General features: G+C 46.1%; 1 protein-coding gene across 2 annotated transcripts in view; it reads left to right on the forward strand.

Annotated features, from left to right (window-relative positions):
* The window catches only part of CSMD2 (CUB and Sushi multiple domains 2), a 684,323-nt gene that overhangs the window by 538,599 nt on the left and 133,140 nt on the right, over positions 1–12,584 (forward strand). For both annotated transcript variants that reach the window (XM_043878199.1, XM_043878200.1), the window contains exon 29: positions 3,628–3,815. In XM_043878199.1, the coding sequence (XP_043734134.1) occupies positions 3,628–3,815 (188 nt within the window). The remainder of the gene's footprint in view (positions 1–3,627; positions 3,816–12,584) is intronic.

Consider the following 12,584-nt stretch of genomic DNA (forward strand, 5'->3'; position numbering starts at 1 on the left):
GGTTCCACTGGCAACTCCTCTGCATTCCCGGCTGCCAAACCAAACTGCACTTTCCACCCTTTGTCCAACCTCATCTCTTTATCACTCCCTGCATCCTTCTCCTGCTTTTCCCCTTGGCTTTGTGGACTTCCCCCCTCTGGCTCTTCAGCTTCTTCTGGGAGTTTGTGGATTCTTTTTCATGGCCCTCGCCCTCTGCCAGGCTCTGTCACAGGCCCCTCTGTCTGCCTGGACAAGCTCATCCACTCTGACGCTTCACTCACCACTGGTAAACTCGAGACTCCAGTCTGCCACCCATGCAGACTCTCTTGTGGGCTACAGACTCCATAGCCAACTATTGGACGGTCTCTGTCTGATACCTGCAGCCTTCGTGATTACAACACATACAAACCTAAGCCTCTTGCTTCTCCCCCTCGACGATCTCTATTCTGAAAACTGGGGGCAACCCCACTGTCCATCTTTCATTGCTTTTTCTGTTATTGGCCAAGGCATAGAGCCTCAGCTGTGTTAACCTTAGTTTTTCCCCTCTTCTCCATCCTCCCAGCAACTGTCTTGGTTGATGCCCTTTTTGCACCCTGTCTAGATTACTGCCACAGGCTCCTAACTGGTTCCTCTGCTCCATCCTGTCTTCTGTGCCAATCTCACCTTTAGCTTGGTGTCAGAGTGATGCTGTAGTTGGAAAACGCTGAAATATGCGCCTCATTTACCATTTTAACACACAATAATATACTACTCAGCAATAAAAGGAAATGAACTACTGACACACGCAGCAACGTGGATGAGTCTCAAAAATATCACACTGAGCGACAGCAGACAGACACACATGAGTACATAATGTATGATTCCACTTAAATGAAATTTTAGAATCAGCAGAACCAATCTGCAGTGATAAAATGTCAGTTCAGTGCTATCCTCTGGGGGTGGGGAAGATTGATTGAGAAGGGCCCCCCGCCCTGGGAACTTAAGGGGATGGTGGAAACTGTGGGTCTCGATAGACATGTGTCAAAACTGAAGGAGTGGTATCCCTTAAGAGCTGATCATTTCAGCGTGTATTAATTATACCTTGGTTTAAAAACAAAGAAAGAAATAGATATATCCCTAATTTTTGAATACTTCAAAGTCTCCCTCTTCTCTATAAGATGGAGATATTGTTTGGGGTTTAAATTTGGGGGTGGGGGGAGTTGTTTGTTTGGGGTTTTTATTTTTGGTCCAGTCTTTTGAGTTTCGTTGCAAACCATCTGGCCCCGGCCTGCCTCTCCCCTCAGTTCCCTGACCTAACTGAACTACTTACAGTTGCCAAGACTACTTCATACTTTGTGACTTTGCTTCTGCTCATCCCCTCACTGTGACTTCTTTTCTCCTCCTTGTCTGGTCACTGAGGGTCTTCTACTGCCCCAAGACAAACTTCACTCCCATCCTCCCTGATGAACTAGGTGCCGTGTTCCCACTAGCCTGCACAGACTCTAGACTGTGTTGTCTTCACGTCCGTCACTTCCTTCAAATCCAGAACCGTCTTGAAGAAGGGATGGTGTCTGACATCTCTGCATCCTGGGCACCTTTCACGGTGGCCAGCATACTGGGGGTGCTCAGTTAAAACCCCATGGTTGCAGAGAGACAGGGGCAGATGGAGCGCTTTTGGAAATGAATCCAAACTGACTCACTCCCAAACCCTTCCTTGGTGACCTTTGAAAGAGCAGGTGGAGCCACTGAACTATGGGGGCAAGAAGGCCACACCACCCAGCCATGGTGGGGTGACCCTGCAACTGAAAAACAGTGTGAGAGGGTGCTGTGTAGGGGGACCAGTGCACATGTGACTCCACGTCTAGTCCTCCCAGACCCCCGTCCTTTCGCTCTGCCAGCTCTAGCCCCACCTTTGTCCTAGATAGTAAATGATAGATGGCCTCCTCTCTCTGCCATGTCTTAGTTAAAGGGTAGAAGCTCCATTTGGTTCTCAGTCCAGCCAAGTGGAGGATCTAAATATCCCAACGCATAGCTGGGCTGTGAGCAAGTTGGCATCAGACCACTGTTCTCTGCAAACCCATTTACTTCTGTGGTTTCTGTTATGCCCGATGTCTGAATCCCCGAGCGGGAAGAGAGAAGGCCTCCAAGACAATGCAACTCGCAAAAAGGGAAGTTTATTGCTGACTCGAGTCAGGGCTCCTGCCGCATCTAATGCAGTGGTGTGGGGTCAGAGAGCCCCGAGCCCAAGCTGTTACACAAATTTATAGGGTGAGCACACGCCGTTGGTAGTTGGTTCAAGCGGATTGGTTACAAGTTTGCAAAGCAATTTCATTGGTCAAACACACTCAAAACTTTTCGCGCGCGGGGGACTTTCCCGGGGGTTTCCGCCCCGTTCCTAATTGGCAAACAGCGGTCAGTATTAAGCGAAAGCTGATCCAGGTGGCCTGATAATCTTACCACCCAGAAGTAGGAAGGCCTACTCCTAATCTAAGCTGCCTGCCATGGCGTTACTTCTGCTCGCCTCACAGTTTCCATCTTGGCATCCTTCGTTGGCACCAGTCGCCTTTGTTGGGTGTATACCTAAGAGTGGAAGTGCTGCATTGTAGGGCAGGCATAGGTTCAGGTCTAGCAGATATTGCAGGACCGTGTCCCCTAGTGGTTGAACCAATTCCCACCCCCCGCCAGCAGGAGGTGAGGGTTCCAGTGGCTCCACCTTCTTGCAGGTCCTAGGTATTTCCCCTCATTTTCACTCAAGCCACTTCAGTAGGATAAGTGACACTCAAGAACTCTAAGGTTCAATTTGCTAAGCTAAGAAGGTTTGTAAAATGGGTTGTTGTTTTTTCCTAGACCAGGGTGAGGATTGCTTAGAAAGAGACAGCCCTGGGGGAGCCAGGAATGGGGGGTGGGGGGAATGAATGAAGCAAGGGTCCTTCATGAGAATGAACCCCCTTCCTGCAGTGACTGGCTACCTGGGTGGCTCTCACCCCTCAGAAAAGGGGGTGCATCTTAGGACAGTGTAAAGAATAGTGGAGGCAGGTAAGAGGCCCGGCTTCTGGGCACTCTGTGGGTTCTGACCACTCGATGTGTAGAGCTGATAACTGATTTTCCCTTCTGTGCACAGCATAGTGAATATAGACAACAACGTTGTGTTATCATCATCAAACTTGCTAATAGGCTGGATCTTAATTATTCCAACCACTAAAGAGAAACGATAATTATATGATGTGACAGAGGTGCTAATTATCGCTACAAAGGAAATCATATAACAATATATAAATGTAGTCAATCAGCATGTTGTGCCCCTCAAATTTATATGCCATGTCAAATATAGTTCAACTTTTAAAAATACCTTTTAAAAAAAAAAAGGGTGTTAGGCTTTTGGCTCCAGCTTTCTGGCCCCTGATGCTAGAATCTGGCGGCTCTGTCCAAGCCTGCCTTGTCCATCGTCTCTCTCACTGGGAGGTCAGGGAGCAGGGCGATGGGGGGTCTTCATCCTTCAGTCCCCACTAGCAGGTCTCGGGGATTGGGCGCCGGGGTGGGGGGCGCAGAGGCAGGGGGTGCTGCAGGGCTTGTTGTGTGGAAGGCCCCACCCTTTGGTTGAGCCCAAGGCTGGGTACCAGCCTTTATGTGACCTCAGCAGGGTGGGCTCTGGATGTTTTTGTTCCCCAGCTTTAACTTGGAGCCTGGCTATGACTTCCTCCATATCTACGACGGACGGGACTCTCTCAGCCCCCTCATAGGAAGCTTCTACGGCTCCCAGCTCCCCGGCCGCATCGAGAGCAGCAGCAACAGTCTCTTCCTTGCCTTCCGCAGCGATGCTTCAGTGAGCAACACCGGCTTTGTCATTGACTACACAGGTAAGGGCCCGGGGCGAGCAGAGATGACATGGGCAGGGCCAACCACACCTGACCAGGGATGGGGGAGGCGTAGTGTGGCAAGGAGAAGGTTGGGTGGGGTCACGGGGAGCCTGCTGCCACCTGCAGAGCCCCTGCCTTTCTGTGGCCCTCGGGGTGGGCCCTCACACTCAGCTGCCCCAGGCCTGGGAGAAAAGGGGCCGCGCTTTCTGCCTGCACCTCGTTTCTGTTTTGACATCACGAATCCCATTTGCTCCCTTTTCTACCAGGGTCAAGTATAGATCTTCAGTCTCATAACTTCAACCCAAACGATCAGTTGGCACCTTCAAGGCCACGCCCCTGCATTTGCTGAGGGTTCTGATGTGAGGCCCAGTCTCCCTCTCTACCCCAAAGCCTCCCACCCTCCCGGATAAATGCAGGGCCCACCCAAGTCCTGGGGTCGCAGTGCCTGGATCTCTGTCCCAAGGCCACTCCTTGGCCATCCTCTGGCACCCTGTCATAAACTGGGTACTTTCTGACACTGTTTTTCATCTAATTTTTATTTTATATTGGAGTACAGTTGATTTACAGTGTTGTGTTAACATCAGGCGCCCAGCAAAGTGATTCAGCCACCCATAGATGTGGGTCCATTCCCTGTCAGACTCTCCTCCCATATAGTCACTGCAGAACGACACCTTTGATCACATTTTCTCATCCCTCCAGCTAGCCCATCCTTTTGTTCTCATTCCACTTTTGGATTAATGAAAGCAAGCTAAAGGGTATGGGGGTCAAGCCAAGGTCAGCAGATTTTTTCCTTGATGGACCAGACAGTAAATAGTTCAGGTTTGTGAGCCATGCAGTCTATATCACAGTTACTCCATGTACTGATGCCCCTGTAGCACAGAAGCAGCCAAAGATGGAACAGACAGGAATGGGCATGGCTGTGTTCACATAAAAATCTGCTTACTGACACAGGCCTTGGTCCCTGCCCAGGCAAGAGCATTGACATCAGATCAACTGGGTACAGGGCTCATGTTTACTCCCTAAGAACTTATTGACCAGAGACATATTAATGTGTCTTTTGTTACCCAAGTGTTATTGACTGGAGTATTTCAGTATTCACTTGTTATTGTTGTTGTTCTTCTGTTGCTCAGTCATTTCCAACCGTTTGCGACCCCATGAACTGCAGCACGCCAATCTTGCCTGTCCTTCACTATCTCCCAGAGTTTGCTCAAACTCATGTCCACTGAATCGATGATGCCATCCAACCATCTCATCCTTTGTCACCCCATTCTCCTCCTGCCCTCAATCCTTCCCAACATTTACATAGCAAATCACCAGCCACAGGTGTTTGTTTCTGCAAAATCCCCCAAGTCAATAGCGTGTAATGCCTCTCCAAAACTCTATTTCTGCATCTACAAAATGATGGTAGAATAATTCCTACAGCACAGAAATGTACTTGATGAATCCAGGCATGAAAGCCCAGATCTGGGGCCTGGCACCTTGCAAACATTCTGTAATATTCCAATCGTAGCAGCAGCAGGAGAAGTATTCCAGGTTCTCAAGCACTTCACTTTCTCCTACTCCGTTATTCTCTTTTTGACCTTTTCTTTTTCTCTAATGATCCCGGGCCCCATTATCCAGATCCTAGCTCAATCTTTTGCTTGATTTGTGAACTTGGTTAGATATTATCTCTTGGAACCCATTTCTCCAGCTATAAAATGGTGATCATAATAGCTATGTTGCAGAAGGTTAAATTAAAAGATATTTTATACATATAAATGAAATGTAGGAGGATAGTGCCCAGGATGGACTAAGTACTCTGTAGATACTCTGGAGATGATGGATTTTGTTATTGCTACTGTAACCCAAGTTCTGCCAAACTCATCAGCCTGTGTGTACAAATGGGGTCACAGTACCAGCTAAAATTAAAAAGTTCCTGGCTCACGTCCCCCACTTGCTTAATGTGGGACCTCAGCAACCTTTTAAAGTGTCGCTTAATTAAATATTTGTGGCAACTCCTGGGAATAGTTCACACGAGCTCACAAATAATCCTAATCATAATAGTGGTTAATTTAGTAGTCTGCCAACGGCCAGCAGTGTCCTGAGCAGTTCATATCCATTGACTCCCCGAAATCCTTGTAACTCTCGATCGCCTGCTATGTGTCAGATACAATTCTCGAAGACACTTGGGGCACAAATTAGAGAAAGTTTTGCCTGTGGTCATCTCTCCTCGTGGGACTGGCCTGGATTCTTTGCCACCCTCTCTTCCTCTCAATAACCACCGTTCGATAAGCCTCCTACACTCAGTCTCCACATGCTGATGTCAGAACAAACACAGTCACAAGTTGTGGAATGCTAACAGAAGACATGTCTTAGGTTCAGCCAGGACCCCCATTGCTCCGCCCACCACCATCCCCACTGCCATGTCATCATCCTCACTTGTTATTATTCGTCTCTTTAATTACACTTTCATCGGTACCCGCAATTTTCCTGCTCCCTGATCCTTTAGTTGCATAAACCTTGCACAACTGCGCTTTTTATTAAATTCCCTGCCAAGTGGCTGAGCACAGCTAGAAGTCACACAAATGTGGCACTTGGAGCCACCCCAGCCAGGCCTTAGCAACAATCAGAGCGACATCTAGCTTGTCCCACCTGAGTCTTCTATGTGGCAGGGATTCTAAAATTTTACCCCACATGTCACCATTTTCAACCTTCTTATAAGATGACTGCATTTCATCATCCCTGGGTACAGTGGCCCCAGGGTAGAAACTCCCTCAGCTTCCTCCCTGGTCCCCTTGTCATGGCAACCTGGCCATGGTCTCCTCTCCCCCAGGTCTTCTCTACAAATCCGTGCGCTAGAGCCACACTTCTAGGTCCTCACTCCCTGTCCAGCTGTTGGCCTAAGACCATATCGAAGGGTCCTCAGATACAAAACAAAGCTCCAGGGAATAGGGCCTTCCAAACTGCCACCAGAGTCTGCCAAGCAGCCAAAGGAGGCCAATCACTGGGGAGGGGCAAGGGGGGAGACACAGCCCACCATGCACCTTCTACCACCTTATGAGGATCCACGGTGCAAGTGCCACATGAATGTGTCTACTTGGGGTGGGAGGTACCTGGTGAGACCTGGACCTTCCTTCTTTCCTTCTTTCCTTTCCTTCTAATCTCCTTTGGAGATTACACACCTCCAAATTTGGATCACCTCTTTACTATGTCCCAGGCCTCTGGTCAGGTAGCCCATTTGGTAGAACCCAGGGAGATCCCATGGTCTCCTTCTCCATATCCCTGGGTTCTTGGAATGAATGGGTCCACTCTGCTACCGGATTCCAAGAACTTGATGATATTCCCTCATGTTCAATATCTATATAAGGGAGATGACCATCACTTATCACCTATATGGCCTTAAACAAGTTACCTAACTTCTCTGAGAATCACTTCCTTGTCTGTCAGAGAGGGACAGTAGTACTCTATGAAGAGGTAGTTGTAAGGACTGGTCAATAGGCACAGCCCCCAGCAGCGGGCTCGATAGCAGTTGCCACATACTTTGATCTTTGCTCTTCCATCCCATTGCCTTTCTCCTCCTGCGTGATAGATATTTCATTTGTTCTGCCTTTATTTGGAAGATAGAACCTTTGTTCATTGAACTAGCCTGGTAGAATGGGACATATATTTAAAATATATGAGTATGTGTTATTTGTGCATGCATGTGTCCTGTATACTTCTCCAGTCCTTGGCAAAGAATTTAGATACTCTACACTCTGCGAGTCCATAGAACACCCTAGGTTGAGTTGGTAGCCCATGGAGGACTTGCACATTGAGGCAGGTGTGGATTCTTAGGAAAAGAATAGTTGGCCGCATCCATCTAGAAGCCATCTTCTGTCCAAAGGCAGAATCCTGTCTTTTAGAGAGATCCAGGACTCCACTAATGCTGAGGATCTGGATCTCCATGGAGCTGTGGTTTCAACGGTTCTGCTTTGGGAGGTGTGAGGATCCACCTCAAGAGAGGTTGCCAGACTCAGCTGGGCTTAGCCCAGTGAAAACCACTCTCTGACCCAAGTCAACCCCTCCTTTGACCCAGGGTGAACAGACCAGGAGTCTTTCCTTATCTCCTGCCAAATTCCTAAGGGAAAAGCAAAAACAATTTTGTCCCATCTTAGTGAGGGATCATTTAGTTCCTATGAAGAAACTATTAGGAAGAAAAAGGAGTAGTTTATTACAAAAAGGTGAAAAACAGAAACACTTAAACCAACTTGAGACAGAAAGACTTTATTATAAAAAGAAAACTAACAGCCAAACTGATTTAAGCTAAAGAGCATTCTGTATTTTAACAATATAGATGATAAAAACTCACTCTCACTTAGCATCAAAATGGAATGCATTTTTAGAATATAAGAGCCCCAAGGGCAGGAAGCGTGATGTCCCAAGGGGATTACAGTCAAGGTGGGAGAATCAGAGGTTGAATGCGAGGATGGTCCTCCTCCATCTCCAGAACCACGTGGCCTGATCCCTGCTCCTTTCTGAGTATTTGCTACATTCACCTTTCTTTGTAGGTTAGTTTTCTTTGCTTCTCCATTCTCCTAGGAAAGCAGGGCTTCCTCCCTCTTGGCTTTGAATCACTTCACAGTTTGTATCCCAACTCCCAATCCCAAAAGAACCATCAGATTGACAAGTTTAAGTCAGAGGTCTCCTGAGTGGTGTCATAGGATTAGGCTTTTGCATAACGGGCAAGGGACGATCAGGCATTTTGATTCATTTTCTCACTGAGTAACATTTTGTGAGCACCTACTATGTGCTAGACACTGCTACAGAGGCTGAGAACAGAGCAAGGAACAAAACAAAGTCCAGGCCTCCGTGGAGTTCACGTCCTAAGCTCACAGGCATTTCTACTACAATGGAATGTTGGAGGTCCACCTGTATAAGGCGAAGGTGGGTGGGTGGGGTGGGAGGGCAGGTGTCTCTGTTCAGTTGCTCCTGGAAGGTGCCTGTGCTGTCTCAGTCATCTCTGCGCAGCCCTTCTAAGAGATGATTCTGAACGCAGTCATGTCAGCTGTGGGTCTCTATTACCCCACACTCTGGCGCACTTCTCATCTGAATGCAGCCTCCTGGGTAGTTTTACCGTCTGCGAGAAAGATGCAGAGGGAATGAGGTGAATCCTGTCTTTTGAACACAGTTTTGAAAAACAAGTCCCAGGGAGGTTTAGTGTCTTTTTCCAGACCAGAAAAACCAGTCAGGTGGTTGGGAGGGACCTTTATTCTCATCTTCCAGCAGGTGTGGTGGTTTCCTCTTGGGCCAGGACAGGCTAGGGCATCCATGCACGTGTCTAGAAACCGTTCATTCACTCAACAAATGCTTATTAAACTCCTACTTCATGATATGCCCTGCACTGTATGCAGAGGACACAGCAGTGGGCAAAAGGGTCACAGTCCCAACTTGAGGGGAACATGAAGGTGAGGAAACAGACAATAAATAAGGAGACGAATAAGAAGAGAGAAACCTAAGAAGGGAAGGGAGAACAAACTACCGTAAGAAAGAGAAATGGGGAGCCCACTTCAGAATGGTGAAGGCCTCACCAAGCAGATGAAACCCAAAAAGAGACCTAAAGGTTGAGAAGCCCCCTGTGTAAGAGCCGGAGTGGAGAGAGTTTCAGACACAGGGAAGAAGAGTTCAAAGCAAGTGTTAGAGAACCTGAAATAACTCAGGAAATGCCAGGGTGAGTCAACTTTTCCAAAAAGTACTAAAAAGTACCTATTTTCTCTTTCAAGCCCTTAAGAGTAACACTGTAAGCAGAGGACTTCCTACCAGATTTCCACTTTTGCTCCCCCTACTCAGCTCTGCCCTGGTCTTTCTAAATTAAAGACCTCTTCATTTATGCTTACTTTTAACTTAACACATGTTTTTCTTCAGATTTTTCTAAGTATAAACATTTTTCAAATAACAATGAATACAGAAGTATTCCTTATAACTATTATAACACTGGATAGCAGGACAAATAGAATATTTAAAAGAGAAGACAGAAATTACTGATTTTGAAATCAGAGCTCATTGATAACCTACTATCATATCATCAGTAACTAATATTGATGTCTTTAACATGTTGAATATTTCTATACCTTTTCCAGGTCAGAAAGGAGAGGCATCATATGTACAATATGTTATCCTTCTAACCTTTTGATCCAGCAGTGTCATATTTCTGGAAAATAAAATAATGTATGCTCTCTTTTAGAATCTTATTTGGAATAATCATTAAAATTAATTATGTCTTTCAGAGATTCTGTCTGGATTATGTGTCCTTAATGGCATTTTATGACTAATAGAGGAGCACATTGATGTATAGTTTTATGGTGGAAAGGAAAATGAATTAAAACAATAAGAGTAAGATGCGCTACAAAAATAAATATATAAGAAAGTAACACGTTTATTAGAAAAATTCAACTAATACAGAAGCATTTAAGATATGCTCTAAAAACTTAACATCTCCCAATACTGCTGCTGCTGCTGCTAAGTCGCTTCAGTCGTGTCCGACTCTGTGCGACCCCACAGACGGCAGCCCACCAGGCTCCCCCGTCCCCAGGATCCTCCAGGCAAGAACACTGCCATCCCCTAAAGTACCAGGATAAATGGCTTGTTATCTCATTCCAGACATTGTGTATATATGTGTGTGTGTGTATTTATATATAAAGTAATATAAATTCTATACCAGAGGTCAGCAAACTTTTCTGTAAAGGACCAGAGAGTAAATATTTTAGTTTTAGCAGGCCAGATGGTCTCTGCTACTATCAGTTCTGCTGTTATAACGCTAAAACCGTCATAGACAATATGTAAATAAATGAGTGTGGCTGTGTTCCAATGGGTTCCAAATGGGTGTGACTGTGTTTATTTACAAAAACGGGCAGTAGCGAGTCAGTGGACTGCAGTTCGCAGATCCCTGTTTATATGAATGGGGATCACACTGTATATAATCTGTAATATGGATTGGCTTTTCTTTTTTGAGCTTTGTTTGGGGTTTTGCCCAACAATAGATCTTGGGCGCCTTTCCATATCAGTATTTGAAGACTTTTGCTATTCTTTCTACTTGATCTTAGCCAAAAGGCCAAGAAGCGATTGCTATTCTTTCCAAAGGTTGCTTATATTTCAGTGGGTGGCTCAAATCCAGCTTTGTTAAACCAGTTCCTTACTGTTTGAGTTGTCATTTTCAATATTTTGCTGTTACTGCGTTTGGAAACAGGCCTTATCTATTAAGACAAAAAGAATCTGGTTCTTTTAATTTTCTCATTTTGGAGGGCTTGGGGCTTATTTGTTATTATCATCATGATGTTTTCGTTATTTAGTTTTATCATTCACAGCTGAGCTCTGGTCTGGCAGCCTGAAAGACCTGATTTTGGTATTAACTCTACCTCTTAATAGTTGAATGGCTTGGAAAACTCATTTAGCCTCTCTGATCACCACATTCCTCATCTGTAACCAGAACAGAAGCATACCTGACCCTCCCTACTGCAGAGGGTACTGTGAGGTTCAAGCAAGATAACAGATTGGAAAGTGCTCTGAAAATCGTGAAACGATATTCCTGTGTAAGCGGCTGTCATCACTATCATTAGCCTTGTCGTCATTATTAACGTGACAGTGCTTGGAATGATGAGCTCTTCTTGCTCTGACATGTGAGCAGTGGAAGAATAGAGTCTGTAGTTGGCTCATTGATGTGGTTGTTGATTTTCTAAGTCTAGAGGTGTTCAGCCAATCAGCTCAGCATCCATTTATTAAGCCTCTATTATGTGCCAAATAGAGTCAGCCCTAGTGCCAAGTTCTGTGCTAGTTGCCAGGGTTATGAGAAGAATAGATGATGGATCCCTGTCCTTTAGGAGTTCAGAACCCACTGGAAAGAAATGCACTTACCCTACCTACCAAGATAGTCAAGAAAAGAAAAATGAAATTCTGCCAGAAAGAAGGCAACATTCAGGACATTTGCTCAGGAGAGCATGGCATTGAAAAGTATAGGAGTTTGCCACACATAGAAGGGAGAAAAGGACTCTCTGACATAGAGTAATGTTCTGGGCAGTCACATCCAGCTGGGTATGCCAGTGTGGCGGTTACCCACTCTCTGACATAGAGTAATGTTCTGGGCAGTCACATCCAGCTGGGTATGCCAGTGTAGCAGTTACCCAGAAGCACAGTTGTTTATATGAGGTAGAAGTCTATTCTTCTGTGAAAGAAATCTGAAGATTTTCATCCAAAGCTGTTGAAGTGTCTCCATCTAGGCTCCTTGTATCTTTCTGCTGTATCATGGCTACATGGCTCCCATCCTCAAGGTTATCTCAGGATCCAAGGTGGCGACCAGAGGTCCATCCACCACATCTGAGTTCCAAACTGTGGGAAGGAGGAAGGGAAGAAAGAAGGAAGGGACGATGAATACTCTCTCAGCTGAGTCGCCTTCCCTTCAGCAGTCTTTCCGGAAGTCCCACATGTATCCACTTTGTTGTTCAGTCGCTGAGTCGTGTTCAGCTCTTTGCGACCCCATGGACTCCAGAACTCCAGGCTTCCCTGTCCTTCACTATCTCCCAGAGTTGCTCAAACTCATGTCTACTGAGTCAGTGATGCCATCCAACCATCCCATCCTCTGTCACCCCCTTCTCCTCCTGCCCTCAGTCTTTCACAGCATCAGGGTCTTTTCCAAAAAATCAACTGTTCATATCAGGTGGCCAAAGGATTGGAGCTTCAGCTTAGCATCAGTCCTCCAATGAATTTTCAGGGTTGATTTCCTTTAGGATTGACTGATTTGATCTCCTTTCTGTCCAAGGG

This window comes from Cervus elaphus, chromosome 20, assembly GCF_910594005.1.
Source record: "Cervus elaphus chromosome 20, mCerEla1.1, whole genome shotgun sequence".
NCBI lineage: Eukaryota > Metazoa > Chordata > Mammalia > Artiodactyla > Cervidae > Cervus > Cervus elaphus.